This window comes from Vidua macroura, chromosome 11 (assembly GCF_024509145.1).
Source record: "Vidua macroura isolate BioBank_ID:100142 chromosome 11, ASM2450914v1, whole genome shotgun sequence".
NCBI classification, from domain to species: domain Eukaryota; kingdom Metazoa; phylum Chordata; class Aves; order Passeriformes; family Viduidae; genus Vidua; species Vidua macroura.
The window spans coordinates 18,116,714-18,137,672 of record NC_071581.1 but is presented as its reverse complement, the minus strand read 5'-3'; the positions used below and the strand labels follow the sequence as shown (position 1 = coordinate 18,137,672).

The window sequence follows — 20,959 nt, the reverse complement described above, 5'->3', positions numbered from 1 at the left end:
CATTGCTCAATGAAGGGCATCCAGTGATAATCTAAATATACTGTGTATACAGTGAAAAAAAAAGTATAATTCTAAAGAATTAGAGTCTGAAATGACTTGTTATTTGAAACAGCATAAAATATCTGAAGTTTTTGCTCCATTAGAATGACCTGCACTTTATTCACACACTAGAACTCATTCTCCAACAGTTGGCCACCATACCTTTCTTCAAACTATAGATTAACCACTGTTTAACATAAAAAGGTAATAATATCCCGTTCATCAAATGTTCTAGAAATAATGGTGAGGCAGACTCTGCATATTTGAGCTTGAGGTTTCTAGCATTTTAGGTGTTTAGTGTATAGTATGAAATGAAAACCACAGAACTATTAAAATAATAGTGACCTTCTGGAATAAATGATATATAATATCACAAGTTTTTTTTTTTTTTTTTCAATGTCATCAAAGTTTTTCTTTTCTGACAAATGTTTATTCTGTGGCTATAAACCTTTGGGGATATAATGTCTTGGTAACACTAAAAACCCAAAGAAACATAGATTAAAACTCAAGTACAGATCTAGAACAAGTTTTGCATACCAGGGCACCAAAGAAGTCCCAGAGCCACTCGGTTAAGAGGAACCCATGTTCCTTTTCAGTATGAGGGCCCAAATTTGCTTATTTGTGTGTCATGACATTACTTACAGGCTCACACTTACAGATTTGAATGCCAAAAGGGACAATTATACCCACTGAACCCATCCTGGGTTGCACAGGAACGTTCTTCATCCATGTTCTGCATAAGGTCCCAAATTCTGATTTACTTAAACCACATTATTACAAAGTTATCATGTCTTAATTCGAAGTGATTCACAGAAAGTACACCATTGCTGGTAGTGAATCAAAGTCCCAGAAAAAGAATGCTATAACCTTAATGTTTAAAAGTGTGTCTCAACTCTAATTTTGAAGGGTAAACTTCCAGCCACTGGCACTTTTTATATCTCTTAGTTAATTTAATTTTCCAAACATTAAATCCTGCAAAGTCATTTGTAACTTACTGAACAGATGGTCTCAGTGTTTCTTTACATTTTGTAAAATTTGGGAGCTAATGTGATGGCTCTGTCTAAAATTTTGTAGTTGCTTTAGAGACATATTCTGAAACTTCATCCTAGATGTTAGGGTTCATTACTTGTGTTTAAAGTTCAAATTCATGTTATTTTGTATATTATTGGGAGAGAGCACTTTTATGAAGTGTGGGACTACAATAACTGCATTCACCAGATCAATGTAAGTAACTTCTTTCCTTCATTTTATTGCTTAGAAAAATAATGTACCTCCTCTTAAAACGGCAAAATTTTGACTGACCAAAATGGAAAAATTAAATGCAAGGAAGATGCGCTCAGTTCTATGCCCCAGTTTTATTTCTGGTAAAAAAAAGTTTATTACTTATTGTCTTAAATCTGTACCCATGTGCTCAGTCACATGGCCAAAGAGACATTTTCACTGTGCTATACTGGATCACTGCAAACAACTATATAATTACCCACATCTGTCTACAAACTGCTTTACATCTGCACAGATCTGTACCCTGCTGGAAACAGGAAAACAGCCTTGTTCGTTTGCAAAAAGTTCAAGTGCTAAATATGTGTTTGGATTCATTTACAGTCATAATAGTACCTAAGTGCAAAAGCTTAAAAAGAAGTAATCTATGAAAGATGCACATCTATAAAAAATTAACAATTCACCTTAGAATTTTTTTTCAGTGTTTCGGTTATTAAAAATCCGATGGCATGAATGCAAAAATACCAATTAAACAAATTGAAACAGAACACTCTAGGAGTGTTCTGAAAGCAGGCACACGAAACATTAATAGAGTGTAAGGAGTTAAATAATTTGAGTTAGTGTCTCATATATTTTTTACTGTAGTAAAATACATTCACATTTTTTACCCAAACAATAACTGTCTTTTGGATATATCTGCCCAAAAATAAGAAAGGGGTTGGTTTTGCTGACCTGACAGACCATTCACTAGGCACAAGTGATTCACCATCAGCTGCATTTGGGAAATGAAGACGTAACAGCATTTTGTTCTCAATCTCAAACTGACTAAATAGTTTGCTGAGCCTGTTGGGGTATGTAAAAGAGCTGCTGTCACTTTAGAGAAGACAGTGAACCAAAAATTACATGATTTTCTCAAATGAAATTCATGACTAGTGAATCAATTGCCACTGAAATAACCCAGTTCTGCATCATCAGGGAACTCCATGGGGTGAATTCAGTGAGTATTTGCATTAGTGGCACAGGAGCTCCCTGGTCCAGTGCAGCCAAGTGTGAGGGAGACAGAGGGAGTACATCAGCAACACTTTCCTGTCCTTGCAGCACTTTTGTAGCCTACATGATGTTCAAAAATACACCCCGAGTTTAGTTTTGAGGCCAAGTTCTCTGTGGAGTCAGCTGTGGACAGCCTGTGTTGTCCTCCAGGATTTCCTGTGCGTGGAGGCAGCAGAGAGAGGCAGAGGGATGCCAGGGAGCTGGAGATGGGCAGGGGCTTAGCAGGGCTGCCAGGGGACTTCCCAAAGACAAGGCTAGCAACATCCAGGGAAATGCCACTGGCAGCACAAAGGGAAGGGATGGGAAGAGCAACGGAGCAGGGCTGAGTGGAGAAGTTCCTTACAGATCCTTCAGAATAGAACAAGTGGTTTGGGATTAGGAATGATCTTGGAATGGCTGTGTGTATTGCCCAAATTGTACATCCCTGCTCGTCAAGTGACTGCCTTATCCATATGCCACATGGGAGATTTACTGCTTCTCTGTGCTACACTCACACAAAAATGAGCAGCACAGATCTACCATAAGGAAAGATGCAGCAATCCTGTTGTGTTCTAGGATGCCATCCTTTTCCTGGAAGACAGACACAACCTTTTGCTCCAGGAATGTTCTGGAAAATTGTGAATATTTTCACTTAAGGGCCAAACCCTCATGTATCTTTTGGGTTTAGATACCTGAAAACCTTTTCAATGGCACGTTGGACATTTCCCTAATCATCTCAATCAAAAGCTGCAGATTTTTTATTAGTAGAAGTCATAACCTTACACCACTGGCAGATTCTGATAAGTAATTCAAACAGTGTCATACTTACAGCTGTGCAAAACTGAAGCTCTCCAGCACTTTAACAACCAAGGTCAACTTAGTTGGTTGAAGTCTGTTTTTAAATGACTTTTATAAAAATATTTAGCCCTAGGGCTTTTCATTTTCTTGGTACAGCTACCATATTTCTCAGCATTTGGTATTAACTTCACTGAAATAATTTTATAAAAGCAGTTTTTTAGTTTGATGTTCCAAAGTAGACTGTCCAAGGATAAGATAACTTACAATACACATCCATTAATGAAATTGTAATGTAGCCAGAAAACAGTTGTGATAGTACTTTTAAAAAAAATTATATTAGTTCATCACCCAGCTTTGCCAAAAGTGAGATAAATGCTGCTGCAATGAATTTTTCCCTTTGAAGGTCAGTATCCATACATGGAATGAATCCTTGCCATTCATGCTTTACAAGAACAATAATAACATTTTCATGGACAGTTCAGCTTTAATAATGTGAATGAGTTTGGTTAACAAAATCCCAACTCATCTTCTGTACTTCTTTCACAAAGCAAATAATTTTGTTTCCAAGTGAGTGTGGACCTCCTGGACTTCAGCGAGTGTCTGTGACCACGGTGAGCTGTGGCAGTGGAAACCCTCTGCAGTACAATGTCTGATCAACTTGATGCTGAGAACAGCTGCTAAAGTGGGTGAGCTACTTCCACTGGGGTTGCTGATGTTGCTGAAATTGGTGCAGCGTAGAACTGGTGCAGTTTTTCAGAGCTCTGCAGTGTACCAAGGCTCAAAGGTCAGACTGACAGCGCTGCTTTGTAGGACTGAGAACTCCAAAGATAGTTCAGTCCTATATAGGATTTATTAAGCTTATTAAAATAACACCCAGTCCTAGATGAGCCACAGCTTTACTTACTCTCTGTTGTGGCTCTTGAAACTCGGAGTGTGATTCCCTCACACAATAGCAGTGAGAAGCCACAGATCGAAAGCAGCTGCCACCATGTTTGCAGAGGGGAACGTGCTCTGAGCACTCAGCAGTTTCTGTCCCACAAGTGCTGCAGCCACCGGTTTACCCCGTTCAGAAATGTCTCTGTTTGAGTCACAGGTTCAAGTAACCTTCTCAGAAATGGAGCTACAGACTAGTCACTTCAAAAGAAAAAAAAGCCGCAAAACTTGCTGTAAACCAGCCTTGGTTCATCCTCTGCCTCCCTCAGTTAGGCTGTATGTGTCTCTGCGAAGCCGTACTGCACCACCGTATAATCAGAGGGGGAATGAAAAGGTAGGTCTTGCTATCAGTTCTTCTGTGAGATCTAAGGCTTATCACACAGCTCCTCTGCTAACCCTGAGGCTTACTTCTCAAGTACTTTCCAAATCTTGAATAAGTGATATATCAACTAGTAAATATCTGTAGGCAATCCCCAGATATCCCCTCAATGCCTGAGAAAGTGTATGCATTTAAATGTACATCCAAAATATAACTTGGTGATTTCTCAGTACTAAACAACATCCTCGGTGTCTAACCCAGCTCTTGGAAAGATCAACTGCCATTACACTGCAACTTTTAAGATGCTTGTTATCGTGGAATGGCTGCCTTTTGGTGGTAACAGGAGAAATGGCAGATGGACATGAAGTAAGAAAGATGTTTGGGAAAGGTTCTGTTAAAGCTGTTCTGAGCTCCACAAAATCCTAGAATTAATAAGGGGAACTGGACATCTTAGAAAAGTGTTACATTAAAGCAGAATTTATTTCAGTTAACTAAAGGAATTCTGCCTTGTGGCTTGGGGATAAAAAAAACTTAAAAGAATATTGTCCTTGGTTTGTCAACTGTCCTTTGGACACATATCTTCAAATGGACTGCAGAAAATCAAGGGTTGTGTAAGCCAAGATATATCAGCAATGCAAACTGCATATCCAAAATAAAAACTATATGTAAACTCAATCTCTTATTGATCAGTAAACAAGACCTTTTTTTCCCCTGTAAACTAAATAGGCTACAAGAGTAGCAGTTAATAGCAGGGGAAGAAATTGCATCATTCATGGTACAAATAGAAGGTTCAGTTCATGTTAAACGGAGACCTGCCTTTCTTCTAAACAGAGCAGGTTGTCAGTGGTGTTTGACATGAGTGGATGGAGCACAAAAACTAACAGCAGCACAGCTGCAGAACAATTTGAATCACAGCCCACAGCAGCTTGTCAGTAAGTGGTCACCCTGTGCCACTGCAATACCTGATACGCTTCCGAGAGGCACTCACTAGAAATACTGAAAGTGATGTCATGTCAGAAAGCCAAAGCACAGGATGGTCAAACAATGCAGGATAAAGATCTGTCATCCTTCGTGGTGCCCATGATAAAGCTGGGGAGATGCTATTCAGCTGGGAGAAAGAACAGTCTTCCATCAATTCTGGCAATTTTTAAATGCTTCCTGAGGCAGCAAGAGGCAGCTCATAGGAGATTATGAACTACAACTGGTAGTCCACATGTTGAGCCATGCTGCTCTTCAATGAAAGCACATTCTCAGTGTAACAAAAGATTGATGAGAATAATAATGCAAAGCTTGGGATGTATACAATGAAAAAAAAGGGGCATCTCCCTTGGAGCTTGTAATTTTTATTATCTTGATCCATTTGATAAATGCCATACAACAGACTGTTCACACAGGCCTTAGTCAGCAGGGAGAGATGACAATGCCACCGTGGCACTCCTGCTTTAACCCATCATCAGATGCAAGTGCATGGGAAAGGCAATGGAAGTCATTTGCTGCCAGTGAAAAGTCTCCTTCCAATGGCCTCCAAATGCTGAGTGAGGACAGGGGAGGAGCACAGCTCTCTGATGCTCCTGAGTTCCATCAGGCCACACAGGCAGCCTGCTTGCTGTGTATTCTGATGGTGTATTTATACTTCAGCTTCCCTAAAAGCACTAACACATCACTATCGTGTGCAGAATGCTGCAGAGGGTCCTAAACCAGCAAAAAGTAGAGGAAGGAGCTGATCCAAATCATGCGGGCTCTGAAGGTGTTGCTCAGCACTCAAATATTTTCCTCTGAGAGACCCACATTTCCCACAGTTAATTGACAATCACCATTCTTGACACCAAGAGGCAAATAAATGCAGCATTGGGAAGGCCATAAAAGCTGGCCAAGGGCCTCATCCTTTTCTTAAGAAACCTGAGGGTTTCTGTGTGTGTAGGGGGAAAGAGAAGCTATTTCATTGGTATATGTAAAAACAGATTATCAAGCACAGATTATCAACTTTCTCTGGTGTTTCCGTTATACCTTCTGTGTATCATCAATGCACGGATGATTAGGGCTTCTACTGCACATAAGACATAAAGACCATAAAGGTAAGTTAGAGGAACAGCCAGTCTTACTGAATTTTGCTATCTGAACTGCCTGTATATTTAATTGCCTGTCTCACATTGTTTTTACACACAAAGACAGAAAAGTGGCCATTTTGCATTTCCACCGTAAAAAATGAAACAAACAAAATACCCTAAAAACCACACACAAAAACACACCCCCAGAAATAATTTCTTTTTCATTGTTTCTTTCAATTTCCTGTTACTTTTATCACTGTTTCCATACCATGATGTATTTTGCTGACTGTACAAACACTGCATACCGCCATGTATTAATCTGCAGCAAACAGTAGCATAAAGTCTGTAATAGTGACCACATGAAAACAACACTGTCAAGTTCTTCATCATCTCTCCCATGTCCTTTTCTGACTGTTGTAGCACAGTACATTGGTTCTGACTTGTCAGCACAGTAGAAAATGATGAACCAGTGCTAATATTTACTGAACACAATAGCGCAAGTTTTTTCTCAACTTTCCCAATTTTCAGATTGTGGAAAGCTTGAGTTTATGCACCTGGACTCTATTACAAACTCTTGTTTCCAGTTACTGCAGACAAATCACAAAGTTCTTGTCCCTCCTCAGCCAGTATTTATCATTCCTTCATGAACTTTCAGGTTATTTCCCCTGAAATCACGTGAAATCATTTTTGAACATAAATGTAGTTTTCCCTCTAATTCCTGGTACTTAGTTTGGGATCTAAAGTTTCCCTCCTCCTCCCCGTATAGCTTTTAATATGTGAGTCACATTCCTTTTTCATTTGAAACTTTGCTGCTATGTTGCACCATTGCTGAATCTAAAAGTTTGCTACTTCTTCTGCTTATGTAGATATATTCAGTCACTTCTCATCAATGAAGGTCTTCCGTGCTGTCATCCTAAATTCCTGCATTCCCATTTGCACTGAAGTCTGCCATTCCTCCCTTACATTAATCACCAAAAGACTTTGTGATCAACATCTTTGCAGTTTCTCTCAGAACCCATTTACAAGCCCTGTAATAATTACAGTGCCTTTTCCTTCCATGTGAACCCTACTTCTCAGCATTTCTCCAGCACCTTTCCTGTCATATTTCCTATGCTAAAATACCTGAAACTTATCACAAAAGATTTCTGGAAGACAAATTCATTAGGTGTATTAATGTAATTTCATATTTTGCAAAATTCTCCCTTCCCCAAAAAAAGAAAAATTTGAGAGCAAATTTCAACTGTGTAAGATTTAAAGGCAAGTCCATTAGTAGAGTTAAACAAATTTTACAAAGTCGTCTTTTAAAAAATCATGCAATGTCACACTTTATTTTTAGATCTCTCATATTACTAAGAATAATAAGATACATGAGCAACGCTCTTTCTTTTATTGGAGTGACTGCCAAGTGATGTCACAAAAAAGTTCATTGTATATGTGCGAAAGAATTTGACAGGTCAGGCTGGTCAGTTAGAAATGCGACTGTTTATATATCCGTGTATTAGTAATCACCATTTCTGGAAAAAAAAAACCCCTAACAACAGAACAACCACTTTGTGGGTTTATTAAAAGTTAATTAAAAGTTAGTGGATTTTTGATGTATATTCAGGTAAGGCAGACTGGCAATTCTGTACAGTATTAAGGAAGCCTATGAATCCAATCCAAAACCATAAATGTGGAAAAGCTGTGGATAAACCCTTTTAGATGCTGAAATGCTTTTCTCGTAGGAGAAGCCTTGTTTTGTTCATCAAAAACATATTATTCCATTAATATAACTTTCCAGTAACATTGACTCAGTCATTTGCCTCATGCCATGCATTTACTGGAAAGTTTTCTAGTTTATCTTTAACCCCTTAGCCCCAGTTATTAAGGAGAGCTACAACAAGGAGCCAAAACTTCATTTTTATTTCAGGAGTTTGATTCAATGTTACTTAATCACCTCCTCTCTTTTTCTAGTCTTTTGTTTGCTTGTACCACACACTGCAACTTATTAGAAGTCTGGAATAGGCTGCCCTGGGCAGTGGTGGAATCACCATCCTTGCAGTGTTCAAAAGGCAGGTGGATGTGGCACTTGGGGCCACGACTCAGCAGTGAAGATGGTGGTGCTGGGTTAATGGTTGGACTCAATGGTCTTCGAAGACTTTTCCAAACGTAATGATCCTATGATTCTAAATCTAGACTGTGAGGGCTCTAAAGCAGAAACCAAGCCCACTATTCTGTTTTGTCCTTTGCTTTGCAAAGATATTAATTCAGAAGGTGTAGGAATTAGAATACTGGGATACAACTTCTAAGGCAAGTGTGTTTGTGATCTCTGCAGACCATATCAACACCTTAGTCAATAACTATGTTTGTTTAATGACTGTAGTAAGTACAAAACTAAGAACTGCTATATGAGGTCAGACTAAAGGTCCACTTAGCTCAACGTGTTGTATATTCAAACAGAAATTAGTACTGGATGCTTAGGAAACAGCATCTATAGAGTAAGTGCTGCCCTTGCTCTGCCCTCACAGCTTCTCATGATTAGCAGTTTAAAGATTGGTTTGTGCTGAAAAGTATAAAGGGATCAATCTGCCAAGAACCTGTTTTACCATTCTTTGAAACCATTTACAATTCTGATTTCCACAACATCCCATGGCAAAGAGTTTTAAGATTTAAATATTGTAAAGTACTTCCCTTGTCTCCATCACTTGCCTAATTATTACCTTTGCTTGCATATCTTTTCTTGTGCAATGAGAAACAGCATTCATCTCTGACTTAACTGAACATCCCCCATCTGTCATTTCTATACCATCCTATCACTTCTTTACCCAGCCAGAAAGTTTTCATAAGGTGTCATTTCACTGACAGCCACTCCATCCCCTGTAACACTCTGATGTGCCTTCTCTGCACCACTTCTGTGTCTCCTGGCAGTGGGTGCACTACTGCAGAGGTGGAAGCACCATGTTCCCCAGGGACACAAGGATGATCGTCTTCTCTTTCATTCTCAATTGCTTTTTTAATAACATGTAAACTTCTGTTTGCCAGAAGTCTGATCCCATGGACTGGACACTCTTTAGGAGCTGAAACACATTTTCTGGTTTGGTTTCATTGGAAGGGAGTGTGGTCACTGCTCTCCAAGACAGTGCTGTGATGCAAGCAGAGGTGTGGTAACTGGGGATCATAGGGAGATTCACTTCAAAAGCATGCACGTGATCCAAAGTAAAATACTAACAAATTAACATACTAACATGGACACACCCAGAAACCTTCCACAATGATTCCAAGATTTCACCAGAATAGTAACATCTTCTTCAGGGCTCATTTTTATGCATGCATAGTCAGGATTATTTTTCCTTTGATCATTAGCTTGCATTTGTAAGCACTGAATTTCAGTTGCTGTCATTCAGCTCTTCACTGCCAACTTTTGTCTTGACAATTATAATAATAATAATCTATAAATTATCAGGAGTAAATGTGATTATTTTCAAGCAATTGATGGCTCTGTTATACAACACAGGTCTCAATACCAGTGTCTGAAACCTCTATCCATAGACACCTCTCTGTAAACCAGGTGGTCTAAGAAATGATCAAACCTTCTGGACCATAGTTTGGTTTTGTTACCAGCTGCTCATGTGGGATCTTACAAAAAGGTTTCTTGAAGAACCCTTTACACCATCCAGAGTAATTCTCTAAATATTGACCCTAGGATGTGTGAGATGTCATATAAAAATGTTACCTCTTGTCCAAACAAAGACATGTTCACATGTCTCTGCTAATTCTATTTCTTTTGACAGTGGCTACTAATCTGCACGCAATGGCTCTCAGACTTAGTACTGTGTAGTCCTTCTTAATCCATTTGTTATGAGCATATATAAGTGATTAATATAAGATGATTTCACCAAACCCCAACAAAATCTAAATAAATGCGTTGAAGAACCTGAAGGAAGAAAATATCCTCATTGTTTCTGGTTTGCTCCTCTGAAGGAATGGGGTGCAAGTTTTGTGGGTGCTCTGTGAGACATCTGAGAAAGCCCAAGTAGGGGAACTGCTATTTTTAGACAGAAGTGTCTTTCTGACAGATGTTTTAAATGATGGTTCTGTTTCAGTGTTCTGTTGTAGTCTCCTGCTCATACTACCTTTTACCATTTTGTAAGAGTCAGCCTAATTCCTCTTTTTGGTGAGGCATGAGAAGAACCATTTTTTTACACAGGTCAATCATATCAATTTCTTGTGAAAATCTTTAGAGACCTAATAGATTTGCAGCAATATTTTATATCAGGACTTGTAATGAGATAGTATTGAAATAGTACTGTAATCTACATTTGCTCTGTGCAATAGAGGAAAACAGACTGAAGTGTATTTCCTTTTAGTGTTGCAATATTACCAATGTAAAGTTTTAATAGTAAACAAAGAGTGTGACTCTGTAATTCACAGGCAGAAAGGATGAATTTCCTTCTGTCAAAACCAAAATATTTGTATTTGCATAAATGTACATTACAAACATTTGATTTTAATGATATTGTTCTAATAGTTTGCATGCAAGAAACAGTTAACTATTTAATATTTTTTTTGCCAGTGTCAGGATGCCAGTGCCATAAAATGTGCCGCAAAAATGATCTGAAGAATATATGGATAAGAAGGAACAACAAAAAGGGATTGCACTGATGAAAATGTACAGAGCCAAGAAACTGTACTAATGCTAGAAGTCAAATGAATGGACAAAGAAATGCTATTTACAACGTAGCTGGCCATCACAATCACTCCATTGATTAAAAAAAAATAATTAGCCCATTTCCTTCAATATTAGACCACATTTAAATTTTGCCATTATTTGAGCTGTCTCTCTCAAAGTATTTTAACTTTCAGAAGCAATTACTAAGCAGTGAGTTTATTGCTGGATTTTAATATTCAAAGACCAGCCCAATATAAAGCACTATATTTGTCATTCAGGAAGTGTTACAAGAAATGATGCAATTTTAAGCTTTGGATTTTTATGGGCACTGAACCTGGGCACTGAAGGGAAGGAAGTCAGTTCAGTTCAGTGGCTTTGGTGGTACCTTCACGTCAAATGTTCATGCTTTTAAGAGTGACAAGGGTGCATTTCAGTGTCCCTCCCAAGCAGCAGCACACTTAAGACTTGTACCTTGAAGCAAGCTACACTTGAGCCAGATAAAACACTTTATCAAGATTGTAACAAGAAATCAATTGGTTTTGGGTGTCCCAAAATATGCTCAGCAGTTTACAGTGTAATGAGGAAGTCTGGCTTGTGGTACAGTGATGATGTAGGTAAACAAGACACTCACGGGCATTGCTATGTTCCATATGCAGCTCTAAATTGGAATTTCTTAGTAAGACAATGAATATTGCCAGAGTTATCCAGGTCTGCTTTTGAACCTTGCTCAGTGACTTTAATTCAGAGAAGTCCCATGGCATGGGCAGAGGGGAGCTCTGGTTAACTCTTTGTTACTGTCTTTATACCTCAATTTATACCTCAGATGATTGGCCAGTATAGGACTGAGGAATACAGTCTGCACTGCAAATCACACCACATTTGGAATAGAGTCCTGAAAACTTTCATTAGGCAACAAAACTTCTGGATTTCTACCTACTGACGTTAATACTGCTTGGAGGTTATTTGATTTTGAGGACAGTTGTCTTCTAAACACTGATTTTGAGAACAGATCAGTGATAATGTATTGATAAATAGCTGATTCTTCAAAACAGTTGTTAGCAAAGCTTTTGCACTAAAAAAATTGAAAAGGTGTTACTTACAGACAACTAAATCTTACAGCTTATGAGTGCCAGCTCAGTATTACTGAAATCAGCATTGTATCCACAGTTTGCCAGTGTACAGGAGTGGGTGCTTACCTGTTCTATATTCCTAAATTCCACTTCAAAGCACTGTTTCCTGCTTGTGAAGTAAATCCTATTCCTTCACCACAGAGCAGTTGTATCAATACAGAAGTTGATTTCAGAAATAATAACCTTTACTAAAATATACCATCTTCTTCCAAGTCACCTCTGTCTTAGAAAATACACGTGAAATAATTAGAAAATAGATTTCTGCTTTTCAGTTCAATAAGCAGGTTTAAGTATTTATCTCTGCTGAAAAATGACTCCATTGAAAGAGATGCAAGATGGAAAGCACAACACTAAAAAACTTGCATTTCCTTGTAAAGCAAAGATGATTTTCTAAAGCCTGCATCTCAAGCCAAACCTTGCATCCTAAAGTTCAACCCTGTTCTCTCCCATCTGCATGTCTCCACATGTCATAGGGATTCAGCAGCCCCAACAGTACCATTATTATCTTCAAGTTTTGACTTTGCTGGTACCTGAGTGCAGGTATAAATGGGAAATGTTGTAATTATCTGGAAGTATGTTATCTTTCTAGTGGATCATGTGAGCTGAAATAAACTGCAGCTCATTCTTACACTGCTGATTAAACAGACTAAGATTGAATTGAAATGTGTCACTGTGGTGGACATGCTCCTAGCCACGGACATTGCATCATTTCAGTGAGAAGATGCCATTTTTAAAAATGTCACTTCTTCCCTTTAATGCAATAACTATTGAGCTTTAAAGACTGGTTTTATTACTGTGATCCAGAAAGGTGTACATATTAAGTCCCCTTCAGAGAACCGGCTGTAATCTTTAGATCACTTATCAAAGGTGTAATGCAATCTGACACAATGGTAAATTACCACTTTAGATTTCAACTTCATCACACCTGAAAGTCTAATGGTGTTCATTGCATACCACTCCCCCAAAATATTAAATAAAAAAAAGCATTGAGATGCGATTAAAGAGCATCTCGTCACACTGATAACTGGCTCACATATTCATCAGCAAAGGAGGTTTATTATTACAGTAAAAAGGATACTCCGGGCTTGGAAAAAAAAAGTTAGGATTTCTTTTGCCCTCTACAGACATCTCACAGACTTAAAATAGCAGAGTCTGTGAGATAACTGTCTGCATTCAGGTAATATACACAGAACTGTACATGAAAAATTAAAAATGTTACTTCAAGTTACTGAAAATTTTAATGTGAAATCAAGAAAGTTGGTATTTAAAAGTAAATACATTTCCCTTTCTGTCTGTTGCCGAAATGAATGAGTATTTCCTGTCAATGCATCCAACAGTGTACTGTAAAACACAAGGCAAACCAGGGCAGCCTTACTGAAGGCTACTCTGAAGACCCTTTTTGTCAGTCCTTTATTTTCAGATTATTATTTCTAAGGAAACATGCACCATAGGTCTTTAATATTTAACAGGTTACCTCTTAAAAGGAAAAGCAAGGAAAAAAAAAAAAAAGGAATATTCCATGACACTTTCACCCACTCATAAAAGCTTGAAATCATAAGCACATGAAAGTCAAGCAAAGCCAAACCAGTATTTCATATAGCCTGAGAATTACACTAAAACATATACAACATTCTTTACTGGTAAAGGAAAAAAAATGTACTTTAAAACATCAAAATGAACACCTATATCTTACCATATAATTGAATCATTATCTTCAGCTGTGAAGTGTCTTGGTTCTGCCACACAGGTCTAGAACTGACTACCAGGAAACACAGAACTCCTAATGGGTGTTCTTTTGCTTCTAGAATAAATCAGTGCCTATTTCACACTCCTAACCTAAATATAATAGGAGGCATTACAGATTATTAAAAGCCATTTCTAACTGGAAAATGGTACCTACCTAACCAAACACTGAGGTTATTTTGTCTGTGATCTTATTTTGCTTCAATATAAAGGCAGTAATTGAATTTATCTTTAAGTTTAAAAGGTTGAAAAGCCTTTTAAAATGACATGACAGTAGAAAATGAAAGAACTGACAGGATAAATATGCACATCTATTTCCAAAACTTCGAAATTTATAAAAGTTTCTTGGGTACCACCAAAGTATGATGAGTTCATACAGGCAATATACACACTGCACTTTTCCATGTGCTTTATCAGGGCTTCTATGTTGTGATTGGCTTTAAAGATCATTTTTCAGCCAGTATTATATTCTCCAATTGCAGAGTTAATTATTGGTCTTACTTGATGAAGTTCAGTAAGAATCCTTGAAGGATTTGGATATTACTAATGAGTGAAAGGGGAATCAGGAGTGCATTATACATTTGGAATGTCACCATAAGATCCAAATTGTTTATTTACACCCACAGTCCCAAATTATTTCAAGGTAAAATCCTGAAACTGTTTAATGGTTATCTTGTGATAACATTTTACTTGTTCAAGAATTTGGACTGCTCTGAGGGCACAAAGTACTTCATCTCATTTGAAAACTGGTGTGGGACATCCAAGCTTTAAGAACTTCTTTCTAATAAATCCCCTGGATGCAGCTGCTTTTTGGGAAGGGGAAAAAGAAGGGAGGCAAAATGGAGGCAACTTTTAAATGAAGCCCCTACCATCTACACAGTTGCTACCTATTAGACATACAAACTCTTCAGCTTTCTAGACATTTCTTCTGACCTCTGTCATGGAGAACTTCCCAGTGAAGATGCAAAATGCAAATAGATCGATAACTGAAGCCCTGCACATATTTTTGCGACATGTCCAACATGTAGATGAAGATTTTACACTGTGACCAGTTGAGGTCATTTTCCAAACACCTCACACAACAAAAAAGGAACAGCCACACTTCTTCCACCTAGCTGTTCTGGTGAAGACAATTCTTCCATATTGTACAATGATAAGCAAAAGTATTTCAAGTGGAGTAACAAAGAAAGGAAGTGATTCAGAGGCTTTGAACCACACTACCAAAAATTCATTCCTCCATGCAAATGCCTGCAAAGAGGCTGGGCCTAGCACTGCCTGCAAACTGGGCTGTTGGTCTGCTCCCTCACAGAACACACCAGGTGACCACTCGAGCAACCTCACTTGGATGTCACACGGTGACACATCCAGCTACCAAACGTCATCATCTTGCAACACAAGGATCATAAAACAGCAAAATTTTTTAATGATGAGTCAGAGCTAAACCAGCAAGGCTACCATTAGCCTAAGACATACTAGCTTTATTTCTTTCTAGAACTAATCCAAACGTCTAAAGACAACTCAGACAACACCAGGCAAAGGTCTTCTATGCATCCCAGAAACTACTAATCCTAAAATTGTATCACTAACTTTTTTGGGTCAAAGTTGTTCTTCTTAGAACTCCCACTGGCTATTTTGGAGTCACAACAGCAATACAGCTGACATACAATATCCTTAAAATTACGAAGTTAAAAATGGCAGATACTGCAAAATGGGGGGGGAAGGTCAATGACACTATTCAGATCATCATGTACTTCCGATAATTTAACACCACGTAGGAGAGTTTAAGTGCTGTTCACTTCAGAGGAGGTTTGTGTCACACACGGTAAAATACCATCGTAATAGAGCAATGTCATCCCTTAGCTGTGACCTCTGCTAAAGACTTTGAAAGACAACGACAAAGTGAAAACTGTCTATGTGAAACCTGTCAGATTCTGCATTTGCACTTAAGACCCTACAGCTGATCATCAAGATCATCAAACGGAGAATAAGTCCAACCATGTCCAACCAACCACAGCAGCAGTTCCACACCCAAGCACACCCTCATGGTTGAGCAGTACCCATCACTGGCACACAGCTCCAACTGGAAGGTGATGTTTTCTGTCCTAGCTCTTAAACTGTGCACTCCAGAGAACCTCAATGCAAACGGCCATTTCACCAGGAAATGTGGAGCCTGAGGAGGTGCTCCAGACCAAGAAGCGCAGGACATCCAGTCATTTTTGGTGTTTTTAACACTTCCACCCTGGTTCCACTCACTGGAACTGGATATTTCAAACACCCATGTCCAGTCTGTCTTATTTTTCATTTCAGCTTTCTCCCTTCTTCTTCTCTGGCGTGGCAAGAGTGGCTAGACTCGTTCTCAGTTGGGGCATTGGAACTGGGTACCGGAGGTCAAAATTCGGGTGGGTCTCGCCCACTGCCCGCCAGATCCTTTTTCCCTGCCTGCCCCCGACCCGGCGGCCGTCGCCCGATGCTGCCCCGCCGCTGTCGCCGCCGCCGCGGCCGGGGGGCAGCGCACGCCGGGCTGCGGGGCCGGGGGCCGCCGCCCGCCCCACCTCGCACCCCGGACCGCCCGGAGCGGGGCCCCCGCCAAACTTTGCGGCCCGCGGGGAGCCGGGGCCCGGCCCGGCCGCCGCCCCCGCCACCCCCGCAGCACCCCGGGCAGGAGGTGAAGCAACCTGGCGCCGGCTCCTGCACTTTGCACAGCGGGCGCAGAGCCGCCTCCATCCCTGCGCCTCCCGGCAGCGCTAAGGCGCATTTTTTCGCACTAATCTGCACATTCAGCACGTCCAGAGCGCCTATGACTTTACCTGGACTTTCTCCACTCTCCGGGCTCATCACACCGCGATCGCCTCCCCATCCTACCGCTAACTCTCGCTCTCCTTCACTCCTTCCTCCTTCCCTCTTGTAAGGCCTGCTAAGATCAAGCCCGATGGAAAGTAGAGAGAGAAAGAGAAAGAGAGAGGCAGCGGGAAGGGAGGGGAGCCGCTCCATCCCTCCCTGCCCCCCCCGGGCACACACGCCAGCCCTTTTCCCCCACCCCAGCCCTTCCCTCGGCGATTTCCTCCGCTCTTCGGCAACTACGAGGGCTCGGCGGAGCGGCTCCGAACGCGCCTCCGCTGCCCTCGGCGGCGCCCCGGCCGGCGCCCCCCCCGCCGCCCGCCCGCCCCGCGGCCCCCGGTACCTCGTAAAGGTCCCCCGAAGCCATGCTGGGGTGCGGGACCGGGCTCCTCCGCGCCGTCTCCCTCTTTCCACCTCTCCCGCTCCCCCACTCGCTCTCTCTGTTGAGTAAACTGTGTTTTGCAGAATGACAGGCTTTGGGGCTGGCTGTGCGCAGAATCAGAGGCGAGGAGAGCGGAGAGGCAGGCGGCGGGGCTGGCGTAACCAGCAGCAGCAGCAGCTCGGGCGCACAGCGCCGGGAGCCGCGTCTCCCCCGCGGCGGCGGGGCCGGCGCCCCCCGCCCTCCCCTCACACCCCGCCCGCCGCCGCCGCCTCCCGCCCCGGGCGGGGACCGGGACTGGGACGGGTCCCCCCGCGCCCTCCCTCCGGGAAAGTCCCCGGGCCGCTCTGACGGCGGCCTCCTCTCCCTCCTCCTCCCTCCGCCCCCCCCCCCCCCCCCCCCCCCCGCCTCAAACTCTTTCCGCGGCTAAAATAAATAAATAAAAAAATAATAATTTAAAAAAAAAAAAAAAAGAAAGAAAGAAATAGAGGGGCGGGCGGGAGGAGTGGGTGCCGGAGCGGGCGCTCGGCGGGGAGGGCCGCGCCGCCCGCCCAAGGTCACCACGGGGAGAGGCGGGCGCGGGGCCTCGGGCGGCCCTGCTGGCACCTTCCGCCCCCCCCGGCGCCGCGTGGCCGCCGCGCCGCCCATGGCCATCGCCGAGGGAGCCGAGCTGGCGGGAGCGCCCGAGGAGCGGCGGCCCGGGAAGCGCGGCGGGGCTCGGGGACACCTCTCGCCCCCGCTCCCCGCCGAGCCTCTCCCGCTGTCCCCCAGCCATTTTGCAGGTTCGCCAGCCCACTCGGGGATATGAAAGCCAGCGGCGTCCCGCCACCTGTTCTTCACGTGGAGGCGGTGGCCGGAATTTTGAAGCGGCTGGGGGATGCGCGGCGACGCGCAGCCATCGGCCATCGCCACTTTAGAGCCGTCCGTGTCGTTTCTTGGAGGAAAAATGCCGCCCTATGGCCTCTGGTGTCCCCGCGGTGCTTACCTGAGAGATGGGGAACGTGTGAAGGTGATGCCGGGTGAGCCGGGCTGTGCCTTCACTGACCAGCGGCCTTCGCCGGCCTTCGCCGCATCACTGCAGAGCCGGAGGAGCTTCTCTCACAGGAGCCCGGCCGTGAGTGACCGAGTCCGGACATTTTCAAGAGCGGTCTGGATGCAATCCCGTGCCATGTGCTCTGGGATGACCCTAGAGCAGGGTGGTTGGACCAGATGACCCGCTAGGATCCCTTCCACCATGACTGATGCTGTGAACTGGTGATTCTGTGAAGAGGAACGAGCTCATGGTGACAGAAGCTGCATTTTGCAGCAGTGATGGACTCCAGGGCAGGCAGGAGCCGGGGAGTGGCAAAGAACCCTGAGTAAGAAGCCGGGGCCATCCAAAAGGTAAGGAAGGGCTGCTCCCCGTGGAGGCTGATGAGCACCACGTCGTGTTCCTGCAGCTTCGGGCTGTGGAGGATGTGCTTCTCCAGGTAAAGCGTTGAGTGTCCTCTCGGTATTTTATTTATTGGTAGGAAGGAGCTCTGACCAGCTCTTCACACCTTGGCTGTGTAGCCAGCCAGCTCTAGTTGTTATTGAGTTTCAGCCATTCCCTGTAACCATCTTCTTGTGTTTGTCATTTTTCCTTCTTGATTTTCCATGTGAATGTGAGAATTGGCACTGCTCAGAGCACAGGTTGGAGAGGGTTATTGAATGTGATAATGGTTAATAAAAGTCGCTGGTATTGAGCACTGAATTATTTCCAAAATTTTATTTATGACCAAAAATCCTGCTATGGTTCAAGTGGTGTGAAGCCAAAGACTCTTCTGGCTGAGAGGATTCCTTTTTAAAATATCAGTATTGGGTATTTTGAACATTGTCACTTTTTATTGTGAAAGTAGGAAATCACACATGTGCATCCAGCTCTTGCTTGACCCCATCTCCTGAACTGTGAATATTACCTCTGGTGATTATGAACTTGCCAGCTAACCAGTTTAGTATTGACTGAGAGTTCAATAAAAACTATCTAATGGTAGTTTGGAGCTCAAAGACATTTATGGTTTTTGTGGTCTACAGAGGTGTGTGATGATGTTGGACTCCTAAGGACAAGACATTCTGCTTACATTAAACTAATTTTTTTACCTGACTGTGGTAAGTGGAGAGTTGTCCTCTGCTTTCCAATTTGCCAGCAGTATTTGGATTGTTGGGATTTGGTATTTGAAGAGTAAAATGTTGAAAAGATAAAGAAATACTGTAAACTACCCATGTGTAGTAATTCCAATAATTAATGCAGCAATACTACTTAATTGCCAAGCAGTGCATTACTTAATAATCACACCCCATGGTTTCTTCTTGATAAATGAATTATTTTATTTTATTGTAAAGTGATGTTTATTGTTTACAGTAGCAAATTAGCTCACTGAGCCGAATATAAGAATATATCCATCAATAAGTAGGTATATCTCTTCAATGTCTGCTTTATTACAACTACATTTTGCAGCTTTCCACAGCAGTAAACAAAATGGCAGTCAGAGCTGGTGAGTAATTTTTCAGATAGCATACTAAAATTTTTGTTCTCTGAAACTGTTGGTTTCTTTCATAGTATCAACCCTTTCCAAAGGTCTCTTGAATGAATTTTAAAAAGTCCCTTTCCAAGCTGTAGAAGAGTAGAAGTCTTTTATTTTGAGAGAGGTCTAATAATCAAACTGCTCTTTCTGGCTTTGCTGTTCCTGTGTTCCCAGAGAGATGAAATGAGACCAACTCACCCTGTGCCATATTGGAAGAAGTCTCCATGACCTGGTCTATATTTTAGACAATTTCATTTACATTGTACAGTGTTTACAGTAACATTGTCAATATTGTTGCTGTGAGATTTACAACCCAAACAAATAGTAGCTTGGAAGTTTGAAAGGATGAATGCTTTAGTGAATACTTTGAAGAGGGGAAACATCTTTTTCCTGATTACTCACTCCTCGTTTCAGAGGGCACAGTCCCTTGGGATGTGGTGGTTTGTGAGTCAATAGTGAGGAGCATAAAGAGAACTTTTACGATTGTCAAACTCAGGAAAAGTTGGTTATGGTTTTTGTGTATTTCCCTGTGAGTGAGCAAAAGACAAAGTTTTAAATTTTAAAAAATTCAAGTGACCTTCATTTGCCCAGCAGATCTTTATTGTAACTAGACAGGGCAGGCGGTGTTCCTCTGAGTCTTGTGTAAAAAATAGAAATGCTAAAATGTATGGTAATTTTTTAGGGTTTCTGATAATAGATTTTCTGGGAATACATCTTTTCCAATTTTATTTGCCTTTCAATGGTAATATCTATGAAATGAAATTGCAGCAAAATCCAGATTGTTGTACAAATTTCAAGCTCTAAACTTAATGGTTTTGCTAAGTATGTGATTATTCATTACTCTTATTGTTTTGCTGCCTTCTCCTATTTCCCATCCCAAGAGAGTAATGCCGGCAAGGGAGGCATTCCAAGCAAGATACATCACATTTGAACACTTTTTTGGATTTGATGGATGCTCTGGTTTCCACTACTTTATTTGAAGGAATTATCTCTCAGTCTCAATAAACTTAAAAGCAAAAGTATTCTATTCCAGAAAGCAAAAATACTGCTGTCATAGCTGGACTATTGATTTGTTATTGACTGTTTAGTCAATCAGTCCAGGGCTATACAAATATGTGGGGACTGTACAGTCACCGACACAGTCCCCCAAGGAGTGCAGATTAGTATTTGCAAACACCTTGTACAAAACATTGCCATGAAGGGGTTGTGTTGGCTCTTGAAGAGGAACAAGAATGATGGGCAAGAATAATTAATAAATGGAGGAATTGAGAGAATTCCTGTCCTAAGGTATGAA

At 41.6% G+C, this 20,959-nt stretch overlaps 1 protein-coding gene across 1 annotated transcript in view; it reads right to left on the bottom strand.

The window, feature by feature from the left end:
* Positions 1-17,446, bottom strand: part of CDYL2 (chromodomain Y like 2) — a 56,430-nt gene extending 38,984 nt beyond the window's left edge. Inside the window, exon 1 of the mRNA XM_053987459.1 lies at positions 17,087-17,446. Coding sequence (XP_053843434.1) covers positions 17,087-17,110 — 24 coding nt within the window. The 5' untranslated portion in view covers positions 17,111-17,446. The remainder of the gene's footprint in view (positions 1-17,086) is intronic.
* Between the last annotated feature and the right edge of the window lie 3,513 nt (positions 17,447-20,959).